The sequence below is a fragment of the Lepus europaeus genome, chromosome 1 (genome assembly GCF_033115175.1).
Source record: "Lepus europaeus isolate LE1 chromosome 1, mLepTim1.pri, whole genome shotgun sequence".
Classification (NCBI taxonomy): domain Eukaryota; kingdom Metazoa; phylum Chordata; class Mammalia; order Lagomorpha; family Leporidae; genus Lepus; species Lepus europaeus.
This window is the reverse complement of record NC_084827.1, coordinates 104288061-104313334: the sequence shown is the minus strand read 5'-3', so window position 1 is coordinate 104313334 and position 25274 is coordinate 104288061. Positions and strand designations below refer to the sequence as shown.

The 25274-nt window shown below is 37.0% G+C and overlaps 1 protein-coding gene across 3 annotated transcripts in view; it reads right to left on the bottom strand.

Moving 5' to 3' along the window:
* The window catches only part of SLC4A10 (solute carrier family 4 member 10), a 229346-nt gene that overhangs the window by 26456 nt on the left and 177616 nt on the right, over positions 1-25274 (bottom strand). For all 3 annotated transcript variants that reach the window (XM_062199976.1, XM_062199985.1, XM_062199980.1), the window contains 6 exons: positions 22409-22514; positions 16616-16777; positions 15093-15206; positions 10557-10718; positions 2585-2836; positions 91-159 (listed from right to left, as the gene is read on the bottom strand). In XM_062199976.1, coding sequence (XP_062055960.1) covers positions 91-159; positions 2585-2836; positions 10557-10718; positions 15093-15206; positions 16616-16777; positions 22409-22514 — 865 coding nt within the window. The remainder of the gene's footprint in view (positions 1-90; positions 160-2584; positions 2837-10556; positions 10719-15092; positions 15207-16615; positions 16778-22408; positions 22515-25274) is intronic.

Here is a 25274-nt window from a genome sequence, read left to right as displayed (position 1 = left end):
TGTACTTTTCTTAGCTGTCACATGACATAGCATCAATAGACCTTCAGATGAGTCACCACAGATGTGCCTGCAGAGCTGTAAGTGATTTACCTGGATTCCCTTTAGAGATGAAGCACCCATATAAAGAAACACTCCATAGAGCACTGGCATGGGAATAAACTGTAAAAGAATAATTAGAGAAAAGGCATATGTTATTTTCAAACAGATTGTGGTTGTGCTATTTTGTACTTATCAAAAAGATAATAGAAAAAAAGCAATTCTTTACTTAATAGAGGGTTAAGCTTATGATTATAAAATACACTGAAAGTATGTCATTGTAAAACTTAAAAGAAAGAATAAGAAAGGAAGGAGGAGGGTGGGTGCAAGGGGGACAGGAGGGAGGGTAGGGTAGGAAATATCACTATGCTCCTAAATCTGTATATACGAAATACATAAAACTTATTCACCTCAGACAAATAAAAATATTTTGAAAATGAATCACTTAAAAGATTATTTTTTATTATTTTGAAGGCAGAGTTACAGAGTGAGAGTTGGGGGAGAGAGATACTCCTCTGCTGGTTCATTCCCCAAGAGACCTCAACAGCTGAGGCTGGGTCAGGCCAAAGCCAGGAGCCAGGAGTTTCATCTGGGTGTCCCACATGAGTGTATTGGTCCAAGGACTTTGGCCATCTTCTGTTGCTTTCCCAGGTGCATTAGTAGGAAGCTGGATAGGAAGTGGAGCGGCAGGGACAGGAACCAGTGCCCATAAGGGTTGCTGGTGTCACAGGTGGTGAGCTAAACTCCTGTGCCATAGTGCTGCCCTCCTTCCCCAAAAATGTATTTTAAAAGCAGTTTAGTACAGAACCAGAAGACGTGAGTTCAAAGTCTAGCTCTGGCACTTTTTAGCTCTAGCATCTTAAGTTGTTACTTAAGCTCTCTTAAGCTTGATGAAGCACCTTAGTTTTCCAGTTTCTAAAATGAGATGATAATAAAATGGTTGTTATATTTTATAGGTCAAAATTTATTAAAACACCATGTAAATAATAGGGACCGGCGCTGTGGCCGAGCTGGTAAAGCTGCCGCTTGTGGTGCTGGCATCCCATATGGGCACTGGTTTGAGTCCCAGCTGCTCCACTTCTGATCCAGCTCTCTGCTAAGACCTGGGAAATCAGTAGAAGATGGTCCAAGTGCTTGGGCCCCTGCACGCACATGGGAGACCCAGAAGAAGCTCCTGGCTCCTGGCTTCAGATCGGCTCAGCTCTAGGTGTTGTGGCCATCTGAGGAGTGAACCAGTAGATGGAAAATCTCTCTCTCTCTCTACCTCTCCTTCTCTCTCTGTGTAACTCTTTCAAATAAATAAATAAATCTTTTTTTTTTTTTTAAGTGAATAATAGGGGTGGGCATTGTGATACAGTGGGTAAAGCCACTGCCTGCAATGCCAGAAACCATACGGGTGCCGGTTGAGTCCTATCTGCTTCACTTTGATCCAGCTCCCTGCTGATGGCCTGGGAAGCTGATGGAAGATGGCCCAACTGTTTGGAATGCTGCCATCCTCGTGGGAGAGCCAAGTGAAGATCCTGGCTCCTGGCTTCTGTGGCCATCTGGGGAATGAATCAATGGATAAAAGATCCCTTTCTCTCTCTTTCTGTCTCTCTCTCTCTGTATGTGTGTGTGTGTGTGTCTATCCCTCTCTCTCTTATCTCTGACTTTCAAAATAAATAATCTTTAAAAAGGATAGGTGAATAATAAAGCTAACATTTAGTTGTTTTAACATTACAGCAAGTATTTGTAAATATTCAGTGATTTCAAATTTTCTTTTATTGGAATAGTTTACCATTATCCTATTAGACAATTACTTATATAACAGAAATTAATTTTTGCAAATGTATAAATAATTAAATACTTGTATAAATAATTAAATACAAGTGAACTTGTGTAAAGTGCCAAACAGGTTACCTAGAGATTCCAAAATGTGGCCAAGTAGAGTGAATTATAACTTAAAACACACTTTACACAATTTAGAAATATCGGCCAAAATTACATAACAAAATAGTTACTCTCTACAAAATGGATTCAATTATTTGAAAAGTGTGAAAAGTAAGGATGTGCAATGATAATGTCTATGCAGTAGTTTTATGGAATACCTAAAATACAAAATTGCGTATGTGACCATAAGCATGGCCATGCTTGTTTCTGTACTTCTATCGCATAGTAGGCAACATTAATTGCTCATACATCTTCCACTGACAAGAAAATGGAAAACTTTTATTTTGTATAGGCTTGTAGGGAATTCAGGTCACAAGTCAGTCAGAAATAATGAGTGACTTTTTTCCATAGCTTGATCATCATTTCAAAATTGTCATAACAATTTATATTCAAATTCTACTTAGCCAAATTAAATTTTTATGCATTTAAGAATTCTAAAATAAAGGACATTACTTTTATCCCTCATGCTAGTAGGAAGTGTATAAACATGGCAAATAAATTAATCCCTTTCATCTTATACTACATAATATTTTCAGATGTATGGCTTGGATTCAAATGAAATTTTTAAACCATGATACATTCTGCCTGCTCTCAAGTTCACAAAGGTAGACTTTATTACCTTCAGAATACTTGTCATAAAGACTGATGAACCCATAAGAATAAAAATCATAAGTCCAGTAACCCTTTGTTCCCGAATGCCGAGAAATTTGGGTTGTTCTCCTGGAGCTGAGCATTCTGATTCCAATTTCAGGCTGTTGACATGAGTGATGGAGAGGACGGTGGCAGCCACAAACCATGGCAGACCCATGATGGAACACACCCCAAGCATGATGGCCACCATCAACAGGTCCAGGTGGTACCCACAGCCTTTCTGTTACAAAAAGAAAGATTGAAAAGGAACTGTGTCAACAACAAAGCTAAGGATGGCCTGGTTGTGAAGAGAAACCACTTCCTGACAATACCCAAGAAGTCCTTCATATCAGATCTTGTAGAGACAAAATCTACTTAAGCATTTAGTCTCCAATTGTTCTCTTTTGCCTCAGGGGTGGCTTTTATTTGGAAGAATAATATCATAGCTCCTGAGATCCCTGATACATATCTTAATATGGTGCTATCTTGCTCTCATTTGTTTCCATTTCAGCTTCTCAATAAAATGATAGCTTTTGTATTCTTTTGTATATTCTGTAATTCTACTCCACTATCACTGATTTTTAGGTATTACAACTGTAAGTGCTTCCTAGGACCAGGCAGGAAACAGAAACGAGGAAAACAAGTGCAGCGGAGTGTGTGCAGACTTCACCGTTGGATTCGATAAGGGCTCCCTGGGGAAAGAATTCAAGGAGAGGAGAGAGAATCATTACCTTCCCCCTCCATTCCACATAAAAATTGAAAGTATAAATCACAGAGGTAGCAAAAAGCTTGGCCTATTTTACATTCCAACTTGTAGTCTTAATTTTTAACAACTACTTCATGACAGGCAGTATTATAAAATGTTTAAAGATGATGGGTTCTGGAGACATCTCTGGGATCAAATGCTGGCTTGACCAATGACTTTGGGCAAATTAAGTTCTTGTGCCTCTTTTTCCCTGTCCAGAAAATGATGATGAAGCGATTACAAGGCACATTTTGGGATTGTTATGAGAGTTAAATAAGTTAACTTAATAAATCATTTAGAATAATATCTGTTTAGTAAGCACCCAGTAGATGCTAGGTATTAGTACATTCTAGCAGTTGAACACATTTCTTTCTTGCACTCATTTTGTTTCGAGGCTCCTCAATAAAGATGTTTCTTCTAAAATTGTTATTTATTTTTTTGCATTATATTTGAAAGGTAGAGAGATGCAGATAGACAGAGTTTTCCGTCTGTTGTTCATTTCCCAAATGCCTGGAACAGCTAGGGATGGGCCAGGTTGAAGCCAGGAGTACAGTCTGGGTCTCTAATGTCGGTGTCAGGGACTCAATTACTTGAGCCATCATCTGCTGCCTCCAAGGTGTGCATCACCAGGACGATGGCATTGGAAGGAGCAGTGGGACTCAAACTCAGGCGCTCTGATATGGGATGCAGGTGTCCCAAGCTGTGTCTCATCTGTTGTGCCAAATGCCTACCCCAAACCATATGTTTCTCAAGGGCAGATAATTTATCATATAATTTCTCAGTGTGTCTCATAGCTGTAAGCACAATCAGTGGTATATAAGCAACCAAGAAAAATCAAAGATTGATGGGGCCAGTGCTGGGGTACAATGGATTAAAGCCCTGGCCTACAACGTCGGCATCCCATATTGGCACCCATCCTCTATGGGCACCAGTTGCTTTACTTCCAATCCAGTTCCCTGCTAATGCACCTGGGAAAGCAGCAGAGGTTTATTCAAGTCCTTGGGCCCCATACTCATGTGGGAGACCAGGAAGAAGCTCCTGGCTCAGCTCCAGCTGTTGTGGCCATCTGGGGAGTGAACCAGTGGATGGAAGGCCTCTCCTTCTCTGTCTCTGTTTCAAATATATAAAACTTTAAAAAAATTAAAGGTTGACTATTTGAAAAGAAAATAAACATTACTGAATTTCTTAGAATTAAAGAAACATGATTTTACAAGATATAGCATTTCCATTTGTTACTGTGATCATGACAGAACTGACTGGTTATTCTAGAAGAATAGTTTTATATTTTAGAAAAAAATATTATCAAACTGCAAGCATTTTGTTGTATAAGTAAGCTTATATATCCTGGGATATGAAATATATTGAGTATTTGTTGCATATTTGTTATGGTAATGCTTCCTTCCTGTTATTTTGCTTTGTTAATTGGTTAAGAAAAGGATAAAGAAAAAATTCTTAATATCAGGTATTCTTCCTTTCCTTTCTACTCTTTCCTACCAAATTATAAAAGTGCAAGAGACAATAGGAGCATATGGGTGATACCCAACTAAAGATCTTTCCTCCTGTGGTTGTCACCAACCCAGTGGACTACTTAATTGGGTCAGCTCAATTGGAGTTATGCTACCAAAATGTCTCAACCCAATTTTCCTGATGAATGTAACTCTGGAATAACTCTGCAAGCAACTAAGGGACAATTTTCACTCACAAGGGCAGCAGTGTGAGAGCAGAAACACCCTGGGGCTGGGACAAACCAAAAGGCCTAGGAATAGGCCTTATTAAGAACCTTAGCCCTTTCTGGGAGACATTTTGGAAGATGCTGCTCTGCACAAACAGAACCCAAACTTTGGTCTATTTAAAGTCAGCCTTGTAAACAACAAGAGGAGTGTCAGTCCTAGGGGCTCTGGACTAATAAGGGTATAGAACATGAAGGGCTTCATTTCTCAAGCCTCTGTTTCTGAGGTATATAATGGGGAGATGGTGTTTCTTGCAGCTATTTTGCAAAGTTGTGGTATTTCTAAGCTTATAGAAGATATAAGAGGTGCCACAGGGGCCAGCGCTGTGATGTAGCTGGTAAAGCCACTGCTTGCAGTGCCAGCATCCCATATGGGCGCTGGTTTGAGTTCTGGCTGCTCCACTTCTGATCCAGCTCTCTGCTGTGGCCTGGGAAAACAGTGGAGAATGGCCCAAGTCCTTGGGCCCCTGCACCCGCATGGGAGACCTGGAATAAGCTCCCGGCTCTTGGCTTCCAATTGGTGCAGTTCAGCCGTTGTGGCCATCTGAGGAGTGAATCAGTGGATGGACGATCTCTCTCTTACCCTCTCCCTTTCTCTCTCTCTTTCTCTCTGTAACTCTTTCAAATAAATAAATAAATAAATAAATCTTTTCTTTAAAAAAAAAAAAAAAAGAGGTGCCATAGGCTGCAACATGAACATTGGAGGAGGACAGAAGACAGCTTACAGCAGAACCAGGACTTTCTAGGGTCCATGTTCTCTACAGCTTGGTAGTATCAGCAAGGTCATTGTCATGATGCTGTTTTTCCATTACTTTTAGTGAGTGTTTTGAAGTACCATACAAATGTAAACAGTGATATTCTGAATTGCAGGGAGTGGATAAAAATTTTTTGGAGGAAATGATTTTAAATTTAGAAATCTGGCTTAGTAATATACAGTATACAATAAAAACAAAAATAAGATTTTCCTCTGGTTATGTTACAAAACAATGGGAGAATCTTGATTTATATAAACCAAAGGTTAACAGCAATTCTGGCATATCCTCTAATTAATCAGCATCCTTTCCTTTGCTCTTCATTTAAAATATCCTTTAAAACTTGGTCTTTGTAACGAAATTATTAGCTGATAGGCACGCAAGCCAAAGGGAAGTATCCCTTTGTCAGAGAGAGAGCTCTGTACCTTCTAACATATTTCTGTACATTTTTTCTCAAGTAAAGACAGAACTAGAGCTTTTATTCTCACATTCATCCATGAATCACGGAAAATGGACATATGGAAGGAAAAGGGAGCATAGCAACAGGTGATGCTACACCAGACCCCACTAAAACCAACATGCAGCAAGACAAGAGGCCAGCCAAGAGGACCATCTGATACCCAGATGCCACTGCTGAAAAAATTCATTTCAAAGCTTGGCAGCAATTTCCTGCATCTGTCAAGTTAACCACATAAAAGACTATAGATTGACATGAAGAACCAGGCTGACAAAGAGGGCAAAAAAGAACATATCAAATGCCATAACCATCGAGAGGATGTGGTGCCAAATGAATGTCGCAAACGCATTCATTTACTCAAGTGATCCCGGATTGTATTGCTGTTTATTAAAAATGATGTCAAAAGAAGCCTGAACTGTCTACAGAAACATGTAGAGAAGCCCATGGTTGTATCTTACAGAAACTTTCTTTTTCTGTAAAATAATATCTTTCTTTTCTTTTCACTCTGAGAGTGTACTCATTAAAAAAAAAAAAAAAACAGGCAGAGATTTTTAATGCTTTTCAAAGAGATTTAGCTCATCTATGCCCATTCTACTGCTTTAGGAAGAAACAAATAAATGCTGAAGAGTATGAATTTACACATATATCTACATTTAATAGACACGATACTTCGCATTCTTAGATTTTACATTTGCAGCTTCTTTCCCTCCTGAATGACCAAAAGAATCATGGAGTTCAGTAAGCTGGAATTTTGCTAATTTTGAGTCCCCTCATTTGGACAGAGTAGTAAGTTCCTCAGCCAGTGGGCTGTGCCTAGACAGCTTTAATGTGTACATAGTAACACTCATAGAATGATAAAAACCATCTTTATTGGCAGGAGAATTGTCATCTAAAAGAAAATCAACTACTAGATCTGGACTTGGAAGGGAAAAAAACACAAAAATACCTAAATTGTTGAGTTTGTAGACAGAAAGAATCAGAGGAGTTCTGAGAGTCCTTGGATATATGGTGAAGACCTTGATACATGATGTGGGGTCTAAGGGACTTGAGACACAAACTAGAAAACATGATTCATTAGCTGATTTCACGTAATATGCTGACCATGGGAAAAAAAAGAGTTTTTAAGTGAGAAAAGAAACTTAGTTAAAGCTGAAGATGTGGTTAACTTGTGGTCTGGGGATATATTAAAGAAACACATCTTTTCGTGAAAATGTAATTCAAATCAAAGCCAGGAGACTTTGCAAACATTTCAGTGAAGCAACAGCCGGGGAGGACAGCTATGGAACAAACCATTATTCTGAGTAAACAATGTTCTGAGAAGGTGATTTTCTTTTCTTTTTTTTTTTTTCTTTTCTTTTTTTTTTTTTTTTTTTTTTTGTTCTTTTGGTTAACAGGAAAATCAGTAGCAGCAGACCACACTATAGTAAAGCTTTATAGAAGACAAGGCTATAGGCCAAAAATAAGTGTTTGGTGTAGATAAATTATATCTTCAACAAAAAGAACTGGCATTCAAAATATTCACATCCAAGGAGGAGGTTGGAGTGTTCAGATTCGTATTGCCAAGAGCAGACTGGTTCTTCTGCTTGTGGTAGTCGCAGTAGAGAATATGATTAAGCCAGATTTGTTCAACTGTTTATGAAATCCAGAGTGTTAAGGGCACAAATATGATCCTTTGACTACTTAATCATCTATTTGTATAATAACAAAGGTCTACTAATACAGCTTCAGATGTATTTTGGTGACAAAACATTAAATGCTTTAGTTCTGCCTTTAATTCTATAAATACAAGTACTTGAAAAGACCACTTAAAAATGTTTTACTGCATTTTAGTTATATATAAAGCAAGAAATTAGCATATTTATTGATTTGGAGCTCTAGAAAGACTGTAAAGTCCAAGATGTAATATAGGCTCAAGAAGACTAAGGAGTAACAAGACTGTGTGGTTTATAAGGTTGAGGGACTTCTAAAGATCAACTTTACAAAATGTCCATAAAGGTAAGATTTCTGCCAGCAAATCTTCACTTACCACCACATTTTGCTTTAATATGATTCCATTAGTATTTAGAAAAAATACTACATCAGTTCTGATGGACTTTACACAGGTCAATTGTTTTGCGAAATTAGTGGGATTTCTGCTGAATTATAAAGGGTAGAAAGTCTTCTATTAAAGGGTGATAATGATTACATGGATTCCTAAAACAAAAGCCTCTTATTTCATTTTTAAAGCACATGTCATACAATGAAATACATACAGCCATTAAAAATGATAGTTCAGGCTTTCTTGTTGATATGATATGATTATCACAATAATTTTCTTTCATGAGAAAGAAACAACATATGTAGTTTGAAATTATATGCCTGGGTATATATCAAAATGTAACTTGTTATCTCTAGGTAATGAAAATTGTAGTATTTTTCATTTTTGTCATTTAACTTTTTACTTGATTTTTAAACCAAAATTATACATTACTTTAAAATCAGAAAAATAGAAATGCCTTCAGTCTTAAAAAATAGACTAGCATGTAGGAAAAGAGCAACAGAATAACACAACATTAACATAAACTATTTACACTTGTTTTACAGATCTATTTAATTAACTATGCAAGTTTAATAATAAGATTGTGGTGATATTTACTTTAGCAGATGCTTGATGTTTTAAAAGCAAATATTTTTAAACTATCAATGGTCATAATTTTTAAATAATTAAAATTTCCAATATTAAAATGCTTAGTTAAGTAGGGGATTTTGTAGCCAATTCATAAACATATGAGAGTAAATTATTCAGTTTTTGAAAAGTTTTCCTGCCCATTGATATTGTGTTGGCAGCTTAAAATCAGCCATAGTGGGAACAGCCATCCCATGGAATTCAGCAAACATTATAAATCAGCCTCTCCCCTTTATATCCACAAAGAGAACTAGTTGTTACACACATACCAACGTGTACATGGAATGTAATATCACATAGTCTTTAATAAATATGTATAATTTTATATGTCTGTTTATTGTTTTAATGTAAGTAAATAAATAGAATGTAAATCCCTTCCCCTCCAGAACATGTACCAGTCAGTACTGGAATAGTTCCTAATACTTCATGAGATATTTTTGTAAAACATATCTTTAAGACTTAAACATTTTGTTTGACAAATAACATTAGTGAATTGAGAAATCCTTTTCAAAAAGATTTAAAATTCTTAAGAAACATTCTACAAAGAGAATGAAGAACACTCTTTTTTAAGGGTAGACACATTTTCTCCAATAAAAACTCAAAATTCCTTCTTAGTAGGAAAATTGCAAACAAATTGCTCTCTGAGATTTATATCATTATTGTATTCCATCAATATTGAACACACTGCAGCCACCATGATAGCTATTCCATGAATCCTCATGCTAGAAAAGTTGAGTGTGTATCCATCATAATGACAGTGACATAAAGGCTTTTAAATCTTTCTCACATACTTATAAAAGCCTATAAACTATTTTTTTTTCTACTCTGGTAATGATTTTTCCTCTAGAGTTTAAAAATATGTGAAGATAGGTGGCAAGCCCCCTATGATATGAATTTGATTCAGATTATTTTTAACCATTCCATGGTTTCACTGATTTTATTTAACATATTTCTGTAAGTGATAGTGGTCACATTACATATCTCAGACAAACTGCACACCAGTGAACAACTTTGATTTCTCACAGTTGCAAAATGGCAGTATCAGAATACAATAAGACATTTACATACTTATTCTTCTTGCAAAAACAAATTTATCAAAAGTTGAAATAAAACTCAAAGATGTCACTTACAAACTATAAGTTGTTGTAATAGTCATTATAGGTAAAATAATAATTAAAGAAAAAGAGAATATCTGAAAGTGTAATTTGTCCCAGTATGGATGCAACATAATTATGCTTGGGGTCAACTAGAGGAATCCTAGGTAAGGCAAGTTGGTAAAGCTGGATTCCACCAGAATAGATTGTCATTTTATTGGAAAATGATAAGCATGGTAAAGTGAGAACTTTAACAATATTTTGTTGTTTATTTGTTTGTTTGTTTTAAGCCCTAAACGGAAGGTCTGAGACTTTACAGCTCAGCCAAATACTACAGTCAAGTTTTCATCTCATCATCAAGACAAAGTATCTTGTAAAACAATGAAAATCATGAATCTCAGATGTTATTTTAACATTTCTCTGTACAAACGAAGACAGAATATAGGCAAAGTCTAAAGAACATCACTTGCTATCTGTTAAATCAAAATTATTTACATTAAATTGGATATTAAAACATACCTTTAGCTTATGCTCTTTTCTGTTGATGATGACAGCTGTGATCTGTTGGTCCATAAAAATTAGAATAGTACACAACAAAGCAGGAATAATAGCAGCTACTACTGTCCACCATGGATTGGGACCTAATGGTGTAACAAACCAGCCACGGTCATCTCTGGTAGGCTGTGAAAAACAAAAAATACATACAGTTATTAGAAGGATTAATGAACATCTCATCAAATTAAGTCTTACAGATGTTTCCAGAAAAGCCCTAATTATAAACCAACAAGCTGAGTGGAATATAATAATGATAATGATAATAATATTCAGAAAGCACTTATAAGGCAGCAGGCACCATCCTAAGTGCCTTAACTACTTTAACTCATTTTTTTCTTCACAATAGCCTAAAGAAAATGACACAGATGAGGAAACTAAAGCACAGAGAATTCCAACAAATTGCCCCATGTTCCAAATTTAGTTGGAGTTAAAGAAGGAATTGGAACTCTGCTAGACCGGCTCAAAGGTCTGTATCTCAATCAATATCTATATTAAATAAAACAATATTCATCTTTACCGTTACTACTGGAAATTTTATATATATTTACAAATAGTATGTTAGGCCAGTGCCGTGGCTCACTTGGCTAATCCTCCAACTGCGACGCCGGCACCCCAGGTTCTAGTCCCGGTTGGAGCGCCGGGTACTAGTCCCGGTTGCTCCTCTTCCAGTCCAGCTCTCTGGAGGATGCTCTTGGGAGGATGGCCCAAGTGCTTGGGCCCTGCACTCACATGGGAGACCAGGAGGAAGCACCTGGCTCCTGGCTTCGGATCGGCACAGCAGCTATTAGGGGAATGGGACAATGGAAGGAAGACCTTTCTCTCTGTCTCTCTCTCACTGTCTATAACTCTCTCTCTCTCTCTCTCTCTCTCTCTCTCTCTATCTCTCACTGTCTAACTCTGCCTGTCAAACAAACAAACAAACAAATAAACAAAACAAATAGTATGTTGACCACTGTCCTAGAACCAAGCTACAAAGATAAAATATCAGAACCTTCTTTCGGGTTAGAATCTGACAGACACATTCTCCCTAAAGCAATTTATACATTCAATGCAATACCAATCAAGATACCAAAGACATTCTTCTCAGATCTGGAAAAAATGATGCTGAAATTCATATGGAGACACAGAAGACCTCGAATAGCCAAAGCAATCTTGTACAACAAAAACAAAGCCGGAGGCATCACAATACCAGATTTCAGGGCATACTACAGGGCAGTTGTTATCAAAACAGCATGGTACTGGTACAGAAACAGATGGATAGACCAAGGGAACAGAATAGAAACACCAGAAATCAATCCAAACATCTACAGCCAACTTATATTTGACCAAAGATCTAAATCTAATCCCTGGAATAAGGACAGTCTATTCAATAAATGGTGCTGGGAAAGTTGGATTTCCATGTGCAGAAGCTTGAAGCAAGACCCATACCTTTCACCTTACACAAAAATTCACTCAACGTGGATTAAAGACTTAAATCTACGACCCGAAACCATCAAATTATTAGAGAGCATTGGAGAAACCCTGCAAGATATAGGTACAGGCAAAGACTTCTTGAAAAAGACCCCAGGAGCACAGGCAGTCAAAACCAAAATTAACATTTGGGATTGCATCAAATTGAGAAGTTTCTGTACTTCAAAAGAAACAGTCAGGAAAGTGAAGAGGCAACCGACAGAATGGGAAAAAATATTTGCAAACTATACTACAGATAAAGGGTTGATAACCAGAATCTACAAAGAAATCAAGAAAATCCACAACAACAGAACAAACAACCCACTGAAGAGATGGGCCAAGGACCTCAATAGACATTTTTCGAAAGAGGAAATCCAAATGGCCAACAGACACATGAAAAAATGTTCAAGATCACTAGCAATCTGAGAAATGCAAATCAAAACCACAATGAGGTTTCACCTCACCCCGGTGAGAATGGCTCACATCCAGAAATCTACCAACAATAGATGCTGGAGAGGATGTGGGGAAAAAGGGACACTAACTGTGTCACTAACCACTGTTGGTGGGAATGCAAACTGGTTAAGCCACTATGGAAGTCAGTCTGGAGATTCCTCAGAAACCTGAACATAACCCTACCATACAACCCAGCCATCCCACTCCTTGGAATTTACCCAAAGGAAATTAATTTGGCAAATAAAAAAGCCATCTGCACATTAATGTTTATTGCAGCTCAATTCACAATAGCTAAGACCTGGAACCAACCCAAATGCCCATCAACAGTAGACTGGATAAAGAAATTATGGAACATGTACTCCATAGAATACTACACAGCAGTAAGGAACAATGAAACCCAGTCATTTGCAACAAGATGGAGGGATCTGGAAAACATCATGCTGAGTGAATTAAGCCAGTCCCAAAGAGAAAAATATCATTTGTTTTCCCAGATCGGCGACAACTGAGCACCAAAGGGGAAACCTGTTGAAGTGAAATGGACACTATAAGAAACAATGACCTGATCAGCTTTTGTCCTGACTCTAGATGTACAATGTAATACTTTATCCTTTTTAGTATTTGTTGTTGTTGTTGTTGTTGTTGTTCTAGTACTAGTGGTTGAACTCTGTAAATAACACACAATTATTCTTAGGTGTTTAAATTTTAACTGAAAAGTGATCCCTGTTAAATTTCAGAGTGGAAAAAGAGAGGGAGGAGATGCACAATTTGGGACATGCACAATCAGTCTTGCCCCAAATGATGGAGTTAGAAATGTGCCAGGGGATTCCAATACAATCCCATCAAGGTGGCATGTACCAATGCCATCTCACTAGTCCAAGTGATCAATTTCAGTTCACATTCGATGGCTTGGATAGGTCTAAGAAACAAAGGGATCACACAAACAAGATAAGTGTCTGCTAATACTAACTGATAGAATCAAAAAGGGAGAGAAAGATCCAACATGGGAAGTGGGATACACAGCAGACTCATAGAATGGCAGATGTCCTAAACAACACTCTGGCCTCAGAATCAGCCCTCAAGGCATTTGGATCTGGCTGAAGAGCCCATGAGAGTATTGTAGGCATGGAAAGCCAAGATACCATGGATAAGAAAAAAAGAAGAAGACCTAAATGAAAGATCTCTGGGAGTGAGATCCCAGTGGAAAGAACGGGGCCATCAAAGAAGGAGGTACCTTTCTCTGAAGGGAGGAGAGAACTTCCACTTTGACTGTGACCCTATCGGAATAAGATCAAAGTCAGCGAACTCTAGAGGCTTCCATAGCCATGGCAACTCATGACTAGAGCCTAGGGAGATTACTGACGCCATGAACAGGAGTGTCAAATTGTTAAGTCAGCAACAGAAGTCACTGTGTACTTACATCCCATGTGGGATCTGTCCTTAATGTGTTGTCTAATGTGCAGTGATGCTATAACTAGTACTGAAACAGTATTTTTACACTTTGTGTTTCTGTGTGGGTACAAACTGATGAGATCTTTACTAATTATATACTGAATCGATCTTCTGTATATAAAGATAATTGGAAATGAAAAAAAAAAACCTGGTGTTAAATTGGAAATGGCATAGAAAATTAATTAATTTTTAAAAAAAATATTATGTAGGATCTCTGCCTTTAATGTGCTGTACACTCTTATTTAATGCTATAACTAGTACTCCAACAGTATTTTTTTTTTTCACTTTGTGTTGCTATATGGGGGCAAACTGTTGAAATTGTTACCTAATATATACTAAACTGATCTTTTGTATATAAAGAGAATTGAAAATGAATCATGATGTGATAGGAAGGGGAGAGGGAGTGGGAGAGGGGAGGGTTGTGGGTGGGAGGAAACTTTTGGGAGGGGGAAGTCATTGTAACCCATGGGCTGAACTTTGGAAATTTATATTCATTAAATAAAAGTTTAATTAAAAAAAAAGAATCTGACAGACACATCAACTATTTCATTATAATGTGGTAGCTGCTATTTTAAACGTGTATACAGGTTATTGTGTGGAGAAAAAAATCATGGCCACATCAGAGGTTCAGGGGAGGGTTTTAATTATGGCTGATGTCTAAGATGAGTCTCAAAGGAATTAATTCTAATCACACAGGATGTCCAAGCCCTGTTTGACAGTTGAGAAAATGAGACTTGGAGAGGGTAACTAGCCCAAATTCACATAAGAACATGGTCAGAATTCTATTACAAATGTATGTCTACCTTTTTTCCAGGTCCTATCCATTGTGTGATGCTGCATCAAGATATTACGTTTCTCTTAGCTTTGAAATGCTTCCTCATCTTTTACGAGTGTAGTACACAGATAGCCCAACTGGGGGATGGACAGAGAATTTTTCCAAGTAATCTTTAGTCTTCTATTCCTATAATTCTCATAATCTTTAACTATTAGACCAACATTTAGTCATGCTATTCACATTTTATTTACTGCACAATTAATCTATATTCCTTATGTTTCCGTGAAAATCCCAAGAACGAAGGTTACAGACATCAGCTAAAAAACGTTACACCTGGAGAGATTAATAGATAGTGATCATGATGATAAATTCACCTTGAAAACACTTGGTACTTGCAATTTTGGAGATGGTATTCCAATAGCATAGTCAATTAAAACCATACACAGAATTGTGAGAAAAACAGCAAAGTCACTCACTATGGATCGAACCTAAAAGTAAAGAAAACACTTGTTACTTGAGTTATAAATATCAAGAAATATCCAGGAACAAAATCTAGAGTAACACTTTATGAACAATTTATGATATAATATAATAATATATGTTATGCATATTATAATATTACCATTAGCTCTGTCTTGCCTGAATATATATTCATGTATCTCTGTCATTGAGATAGATAAATGCTCAACTTTTCTAGAATGAGGCTTTTTGGAAGAGTATCATGGTGGTTGATTTTGTTTCCAATACTTATTTAAAATCTAAATTAATTATGAATCCATGTTATTTGACTATTTATAAGACTAAGTACATTTGGATGGCCAGAATTTGGCTGAATTAATCAATAATATTTTAACATGATGAACCTGAAGCAACATAAAATAGAACTATTCTTACTGAAGAAGCATGGTGGTAGCTGACCTAGGATATGACCATAGCCATTGGATATATGCACAACAGAGTAGATAAATTTTAAATGTATTCTATATTAGCCACTTTTTATAGCCATTTGACACTTATAATGCCATTGCTTGAGTAAATATCCTTATATAATTATCAATAAGATATGGTTCTATTAGTATGTCATTGTGACATATATGCAAAATGTTTGAGATTATTCTTTCTATTCACAAAAAATAATCTTGTATTAATCTTTAATTAATTAATTAATTGGATTTTCATCTTAGTGAAGGAGGAGGCAACAACAACAACAACAAAAAAAAACAGCTCCTTGTAGAAGAAGCACTTGTTGAAGCATTTTCCGAGAGTGAAATTTTGCTCACAATCTATAACCTCACTAATAGGCTTGCTTCCTTTCTTTGATTTCTTTTATTTATTTATTTTTTGTGGAATCAAACATTATAGGTGTTACTTTGCAGTGTTAAATATTGAACTAAGCTGTTTCTCTGTTTACTTTCCTTTCCAAATATGCAGATGCAAACATGGTAGGTTGGGAGAGGGACTGACATCTTAAAAATGAAAAGGAGAATAGTATTCCAAGGAGTCTTTCAGGGCCTTTCCCAAATAGAGAACACAACAGTGGTTCCTCCAAGGTATCTGTTAGGCTGGAATAGTTCCCACTGTTCATTGGGCAAGAAAGTGCCAATCAGTAATGCAGTATGTTCTTTGAATCTCCAAAAACCTAAATGACAAACGTGGTAGATGATCTTTGGGGATTGCAGTTCGGAGAAAATCCTTCAGGGACTGTACATTCCCAGCACTTGTATCACAAAATGCTTTCCCCAAACCCCCACAAATTGGCAGCTCCCTCACACAAAAGTCTTTTTGTAGCTTCAGTTATTTCATCAATTGCTCTTTCTTTTCCCATGAAACACATAGAACTTCATAATCTACTATATGTTAGCTTACATTTCCATTAGGAGAACAATACTTTAAGTACCTTGGTTGGAAAATACCGGCTAGTCTTGAACTGCTTCAGGGTTGCTGAGAGGGTAACCGTGGAAAAGAACAAGATCACCGACCAGAACAGGACGTCTGGGACATAGGGGTGGTCATGGCCGCAGGCTCGGCCAACGTACTCCCCATGCAGTGATTTGCATTCCTGCCCGAGGAAGTAAAGAAGCAAAGCTGTTAGGAAAAAACTGGGTGCATTTCTTTCTGACATTTCTTATCAACTGCAGTTGAGATGCTAAAGGTTTTCATTTTTGGTTCTTGTAGATTTAACAATGTCATTATAATTTCTGAATTCTATTTACTTAGGTAGTGAGCAAAATCAAAAATTCATATTGTGTACAGTTCAACCATGAACCATTTTTTAAATTTTACTTTCACAAATAAAACTAAACCCTTAAAATTAACTGATTTTTTAATTAGGGACTGTTGTACATAAGTTCTTAACACTAGATTTATTGGAAACAAGATATATTTTCTAGTAAGTGGTTCCTAACATCAAACACTATGCCAAGTAATGTAAATACATCATTTGATTGAATTTTCATTCCAAGCTTGTGAAATAGGTAGAAGTTATTATTTATATTAAATTTTTGAGGAAACTGAGGCAAAAAGAGGTTAAATTTGTTGTGGCCTCACTACTGCTGGATGGCAGCAGAACTGTGATTGAAACACAACTCCTATGATGCAAATATTATCGCATATGAAAGAAGAACAATTATTTCATAGAATCACCGACTAAAAACACCAAGAAAGCAAGATAGAAAGGCAGTAAGATAACCATAAAATACAATTGCTGAAATGAAATTATAAATCAAAGATGAGGCTCTTGAACTTAAAGAGCAAATGATGGAACAAATAACTATACAAACAAGGTAAAACTCATCTTTACCTCAACTTGTTCACAACCTTTTTTTTCCCCTCTGGTACTTCATTTCCATAAGCCCTTGAAGAATTCTTTCTAATCACCGCCTTAGCCATGAGGTGGCAGCAAAGTCAAAAGCATTTTCTAAAGAAAAACTAAGCATTTTAAACTGGCCCTGAACAGAAACTGAATTGGGCTGTGGTTCAGAGAGACCTTAGAGAAAAATAGAGACTGAAAGATTGATCACCAACAGAAAGTCCACCCAAATGAATCAAACTTCAGGCCCTGGAATCCTTGTGTAGCAGAAAACAAATGCCTTCCAAAATTCCTAGAATAAATCACAAATAACTACATATCATCCGAAAAGAAGCAAACTAGTAAAATCTATGTGGAACACCTGCCTTGAGCCTAATATTCTTAAGAAACATTGTTAGGATACCTTATAATTTTCTAAAAGAATCTGTCCCCTTTTCCTAATGTAACTACAAATACCTTCCTTGCTAGCTAAAGTTGAATCCCAATTATCCATGTTATGTTAATACAGAGCACAGTAACCTGGCTAATTGAAAAAAAAAAAGCGCTGAAAAATCACCCAGGCCTTAATTATAGCTTTAATTTTCCTATTCTAAAAATTTTATAAAAATAGATAAAGTAGAAAAAAATTAGTCCTTGTGTTTTTCAATCTGTTCTCCTGATCTGGCCAGTATTCACTATGCAAAGGGTTAATAGAATGACTAAAAACAAAACAAACTACAAGTTCAGTAATAAACATAGTATCTGCAATTTGTGAACACCATTGGTGTCTTTTGCAAGTATAAAAAACTTCTCCCTTGGATGTTGTTGGGTCTAGTTTTCAATTCTTAAGAACGTAAGTGTTGGGGCCGACGCAGTGGCTCACTTAATCCTCCGCCTGCAGCACTGGCATCCCGTATGGGTGCCGGGTTCTAGTCTCGGTTGCTCCTCTTCTAGTCCAGCTCTCTGCTGTGGCCCAGGAGGGCAGTGGAGGATGGCCCAAGTGCTTGGGCCCCTGCACCCACATGGGAGACCAGGAGGAAGCACCTGGCTCCTGGCTTCGGATCGGTGCAGCGTCGGCCGTAGTGGCCATTTGGGGGGTGAACTAACAGAAGAGAGACCTTTCTCTGTCTCTCTCTCTCACTGTCTATAACTCTACCTGTCAAATAAATTTTAAAAAAATTAAAAAGTTAAAAAATTAAAAAAAAGAACATAGGTGCCATTAAAGACTCCTAGAGGGGCAGCATTGTGGTGCTGTGGGTAAAGACTTCTATAACTGTCCTATTATCTAAAGTAAATTGCCAGTGGCCTACCTAGTTATTTTAATTTGAAGCCAATTTGAAAGTGTCATTTGTTTTTTCTTCATTTTGAGAGGACAAGATATTAATTTAAAAAGGAAATGTGTGACCTACTAAGTTTAATATTTATTTTCAAGTTTATATTGTTATTCTCAACACACACACAGAGAAAGAGAGAGAGAGAGAGAGAGAGAAAGAGAAACAAGTCCTAAAATTTACAAGTGAATCCAAATCCAAATTCTACTCTTTTCCTTTGAGTCTACCATATGGTTTGACTAACAATGGATACTAAAAAATGCTTGTTGACAAACTGATTTCTACTAATTACTCTTCAAACACATTCTAAGCTTAAATAATTCTATAAGTTGGCAAAAATTATGTTCAATAAAATAAGAAATTAAAGTTGCAGTTAACATCCTGCCCCTTATGTACATATAAGCTAAATATGTAATCTAGTCACTGAAACATTTTTTAACCAATTGCTAGTTAATTGCTTGTGAATATTTTAAATGCTTTCTAAGGATTCCTTAAAACGGCTGGTTTTGAATTATAAAAATATACATATTGAGAATCTAAAAATCTAGCTTGCCATGAAATAATTTAATTAAGCAGTAAATATGTGAGATGGAACTATTTTCAAATAAGCATTAAGTATTTATCAAATATTTAGCACTAACCATGCATACAGCAATTTGGAAGAATCAAAGAAAGATAGTTTTTTTTTACCCTTGCTGAGTTGGCATGCTATAAATTATAATTCTTAAAAATGCAAGAATTCAAGAAAACAATCCAGGATCTTCCAAATAAATATTATATAAAGAGTATCATATCACTATATTTATAATATAGTTATAATAGCCATTATCACAATATTGCATTAATAAAACTCTTTTGAAGACAGTGATGATCATATTGAGAAAAAAACAGTGTAACAATTAAGACAAGTATTTTAATGGTCTTCATTGACTTAAAATTATCACAGGATTTTTTTTTTTATTACAAAGTATTCCCTTTGGTGATACAAGATATTTCTGGTAAAAAATAGCAATTTCTATTGCAAAAACTGCTTTTAACTAATAAAAGATTTCTACCAAGTGTTAACACCTAGTCTAAGAAATTTTAAAATTAAGGAAGAAATCCTACAATTCTATATTTGCTTTGATTGCAAAAATTATTCATTGCATAGTCTAAGAACCTAAGAGTTCTAATATATAAAATGTACTCAGCTACTCCAATCATGCTGTAGGTCTTTCAGAAGGTTGCTATTCGGGATTTCTAATAAATACAATTAACATTATTATTTAGCATTGAATTATTCAGAGAATATAAACACTGAGTAAATTACTATGCCAAATAATAGAATTTTTTTGGGTTTTCCTATTGAAGGGAACTTGAAGATAGGGGAAATAAGCCAGGGACTCTTTATATACAGTTTACAAGGGTGATAAACAGAAGACCCACTACTGAATGAATCCATCATAATCCATGTTGGTTATTTATTTGTGTATGTTTGTATGTATTTATGAGGCAGAATGAGAGAGAGAGAGAGAGAGTACTCCCATCAACTTGTTCACTTCCCAAATGCTCCCAACTGCTAGGGTTATGACCAGCTGAACCAGGATCAAAGCCAAAAACCAGAAGTATAATCCAGGTGCCAAGCACTTGGGCCATCTACACTGCCTTCCTGGGCCACGGCAGAGAGCTGGACTGGAAGAGGAGCAACCGGGACAGAACCGGCACCCCAACCGGGACTAGAACCCGGGGTACCAGCGCCGCTTGCGGAGGATTAGCCTAGTGAGCCGTGATGCCAGCCTCCATTCCCACTCTTAATTTTTACAGAGATTTACTTTCACATTAGATCAGAAGGGTAACCCTACACTAAGCAAGAGTTCCACAAATAGTATGAAAAAACAAACAAAAAAACAAAAACAAAAACAACACTCTTCCTCAACAGAAGAGACAAGGGCTGTAAACAGTCATCAAATCTCAAATGTCCATTTCATTCCAATACATTACACTTTATTATTATCAATTACCCCTGATCTGGGAAAACATAGGATATCTGTATTTTTGAGACTGGCTTGTTAATTATTTTAGTCATCATTTTAAATGGTTCTCTGACTGGATGCAGGCTGGCTAGGCTACTTTTCTAGGAAAAAATTAATGGAATAAAATAAACGTTAATAATAACAGAAGCAAACAAGAGTAAGTGAGTCTTAACTCTAGTTAAAATGACTAGGATTAGAATAAAGGTAATAAAGGTCAAGACAGAATTTTAAATAGCAAGTAAGTAATTCAATTTCAACTCTGAAAGAATGCATTTAATAAGGAATATTGAGAAAACAATGAAAAGATTTGTTCCTACAAAAATCATGTTTAGAGCTTAATAATATCTTTAAAACAAAAAAGATTTCTATGCTCACTTACTAGCCCACTTACTAATGAATTCATATAGTTTTGTGTTGATGGTTACAATGGATGTTGAAATTTACAAAGGTAGAGAAAGTAGCAGAAGCTTAGGATTGTAATGTTTGTTAACTGAGAAGACTAGAAAGAAACAAGTGCCACTTAGATTTTAATATTTATTTAAGGCAGAAAATATTCAGTTTTTCAGATCGTAGGATTTCATTTAACAGAAGGATGAAACTGTAGCTGGGAAAAGAAGGTGTGCAAATACTATAATATATTAAGAAGAATTGAAGAAAGCAGCTATGAGAAAAAAAATTACAAAGTGGAGAAAAGCCAGAGCAAATAAAACAAAAGGTACAGGATCTAACTGTTTAGGTTAAAAATATGTTTCTATTCCCTTTCTTGAGTGGCAGCTCAGAACAAAATAGAAGCAAAGAAACTCTTATTGAAGGAGATGCCAGAATTTTGTTATGAAAAATTACTTTTGTTCTTCCCTAAGACTTCAGTATTTATACTAAAACACCTTAAAAATATCCCCTCCCCCTCAGTATACTCTGAACAGCTGGAACAGTATTACAGTGTATGGTGAAAGTGCTCCAGGTTTTTTACATAGAAGGCAGACTTACTTCTGCCATATGGTTTCATTTAGGTCAACACCACTCATACTAAATGGGCTTTCAGTTCATCTCAGTCATACTCTGCATATGTGTGCTTTTAGACCAATTCAGGCTTACTATTAGAAAAACCTTACTAATAAAAGAAACCCTTAGATTACTGATGAATATCTGATATGGAAACAAAACAATCCCTTTTTTTTATTACTATACATTAAACAACTTTACCCTAGTGGCAATAAGTAGCTTCAAAATGTCAACAAAAACCCCTATAAGTAATAAGACTCAATATTGGCGGAATCAGCGGGGAAAGAAGACCCTGTTGAGCTTGACTCTAGTCTGGCACGGTGAAGAGACATGAGAGGTGTAGAATAAGTGGGAGGCCCCCGGCGCCCTCCCGCCCCCGCGAGGGGGCGGGGCGGGGTCCGCCGGCCTTGCGGGCCGCCGGTGAAATACCACTACTCTTATCGTTTTTTCACTGACCCGGTGAGGCGGGAAAAAAAAAAATAAGACTCAATATGTCAAGATATAATTTTGTGACGTAAGATGTCAAGATGTGACTTACTTTTCAATATTTTACTTACTGACACAGTTAAGTTCTCCCAAATAATGTCAGAGGCTGAAATATTGGATTCCCTCCATTCTTTCAAAGTATCATTGCTGGGATTATGTGGTTCCACACAGTTACATCTGAAAAGGCAAAGTATTGTCTTTTATGAACTAAGTAGCTTTATGTCACTACACCCAAATGAGATGTGAAACATGTCCCGCCTCCCCAGTCACAGCATTCCTCCATCTGACAGGCAAGTAGTTAGGTCATCCTAAATGACTCTTGAACAAACTACTTAAAAATCAAAATTAATATACTGCTGGGATATTAGGCCATTCCAGAGTGTTTCCTAGAATGAGAGTTCTAAAGACAACAATGTGCCCCTAAATTATAAGTCAAAATGAAAAATGATAAGCATCTAAATCTATTTTTATAAAATAAACCCATTTTATCTAATATTGTATAATCACATCAATTAAAATTAATGGAGATATTTAATATTCCAAAGATATTTATAACATTATAATTCACAATTAAAGATACATTGAAGTGAGAATCTAGGTGTCTCAGGATAAACTATTCTTTGCGGTGAATGATATCTTATTCAAAATTAAGCCATTAATCCAAAAATGTTTTTGAGATACTATAAGGAATGCTTGTTTGGTGTAGGCATAGCTTGAAGAAGAAAGATTTGGAAATAAGGTGATTGTTATGTAATATAAAAGATAATTTCTGACCTCATGTTACTTATAAATTCATTAATCAGTGAGAAGAGGATGCAAGCAAAAATAACTGACAAATTAATGGTCTTAGAAGTTAACCTCAATTTGTGAATAGTTGCTTTCTGAAAATTCATTCATAAACCTGAAGAAAACTTTTGCCTTTCCGAAGCATTTTCTTATGGAAAATCACATCTACTACATAATTTGAAAGTTCATTGAATATTGTTTCAGTGTATTAACAGAACTGTAGGCTCTAACTGCCATTTCTAAAGTTATTTCTACAGAAAAATCTCTTACAGTTTTTACTTGGTAAACCTCTCTGCCTGAGCAACAGTGTCTTATTTCTACATCTGGAACTTACTCTGTTTTACTTCACCACCAAACATTCATTCTCTTTTTCTTTTTTTAACTGGCAGAGTTAGAAAGTGAGAGAGAGAGAGAGACAGAGACAAAGGTCTTCCTTTTCCATTGGTTCACTCCCCCAATGGCTGCTACAGCCAGCAAGCTGCGCCGATCCAAAGCCAAGAGCCAGGTGCTTCCTCCTGGTCTCCCATGGGGTGCAGGGCCCAAGCACTTGGGCCATCCTCCACTGCCTTCCCAGGCCACAGCAGAGAGCTGGCCTGGAAGAGGAACAACCGGGATAGAATCTGGTGCCCCAACCAGGATTAGAAACCGGGATGCCGGCGCCGCAGGCAGAGGATTAGCCAAGTGAGCCGTGGTGCCGGCCCAGACATTCATTCTTCAAAGACTTATTGTCTATCAATGCAAGAAACTACTGGAGTTTGAAAGCTTAGACAAGCATGGGTCTTGTTCTCACCAAGAGAGGTTAGAAGATTTCCCCAGTTGGGCTCACTTTTGGCTGCACCACTAAGAGGGCAGAAGATTCTAGTGAGAAAGTTAGTAAGAAAGAATTTTTTTTTTTTTTTTGACAGGCAGAGTGGACAGTGAGAGAGAGAGAGAGACAGAGAGAAAGGTCTTCCTTTGCCGTTGCTTCACCCTCCAATGGCCGCCACGGCCGGCATGCTGCGGCCGGCGCACCGCGCTGATCCGAAGCCAGGAGCCAGGTGCTTCTCCTGGTCTCCCATGGAGTGCAGGGCCCAAGCACTTGGGCCATCCTCCACTGCACTCCCGGGCCACAGCAGAGAGCTGGCCTGGAAGAGGAGCAACTGGGACAGAATCCGGCGCCCCGACCGGGACTACAACCCGGTGTGCCGGGGCGCCACAAGGCGGAGGATTAGCCTGTTGAGCCACGGCGCCGGCTAGTAAGAAAGAATTCAAGGCAATGGGATAAACAAGCAGCAGCTAGCTACCCTGGCATCTATCTCAATGATAGAGAAAGGAGGAGCTCTAGTTAAAGGGGAACTTTGAGAATCAGGGATTCAGCCACAGGTTATTGGTTGTTTGTGGTCATGGAGTATGAAGGTATCTCAAAAGGCTCATGGATGCAGTGGATACAATGAGTTAAGTCACTGCTTGGGATGCTTGCTTCCATATCAAAGTGTATGTTTGAGTCCCCACCCTCTGCTTCCTTTCCAGCTTCTTCTTAATGTGCCTGGGAAGGCAGCAGATGATGTTTGAAGTACTTGAGTCCCTACCACATACGTGGGAGACCTGGATGGAGTTCCAGGTTTTGTCTTTGACCTGACCCAGCCCAAAGCTATTGTGGCCATTTGGGGAGTAAACCAGCAAATGGAAGATTTCTCTCTTCCTTTGATCTCCTTCTCCTTTCGTCACTCTGCCTTTCAAATAAATAACCCATTGTGCACCCCCCCCCCCAAAAAAAAAAAGGATTCATGGAAAATGGAGTTAAAAGATGCTTATTTTGGTGCAAAATAATTTTGAAATCCATGCCTACAGGGATCTTCAAAAAGTTCATGGAAAAAACACACTATGCATGCCTACAGGGATCTTCAAAAAGTTCATGGAAAAAACACACTATGCATGGATTTCAACATTTTTGTGCCAAAATAAGCATTTTCATTTTTTAAAAAAATTTCTTTGTTTCCTAAAATACACTTTTGTGTCAGCTTTATCATTTACTGGTTGTGGGTATAGGGGCAAATTATATAACCACTCTAAACCTTATATGTGCAAAGGAGATGAAATGCTTACCTGCTACAGCTACTGGGAAGAATAAGTAACCTGATATAGATTAAGCAGTTGTTAACACATTTAGGC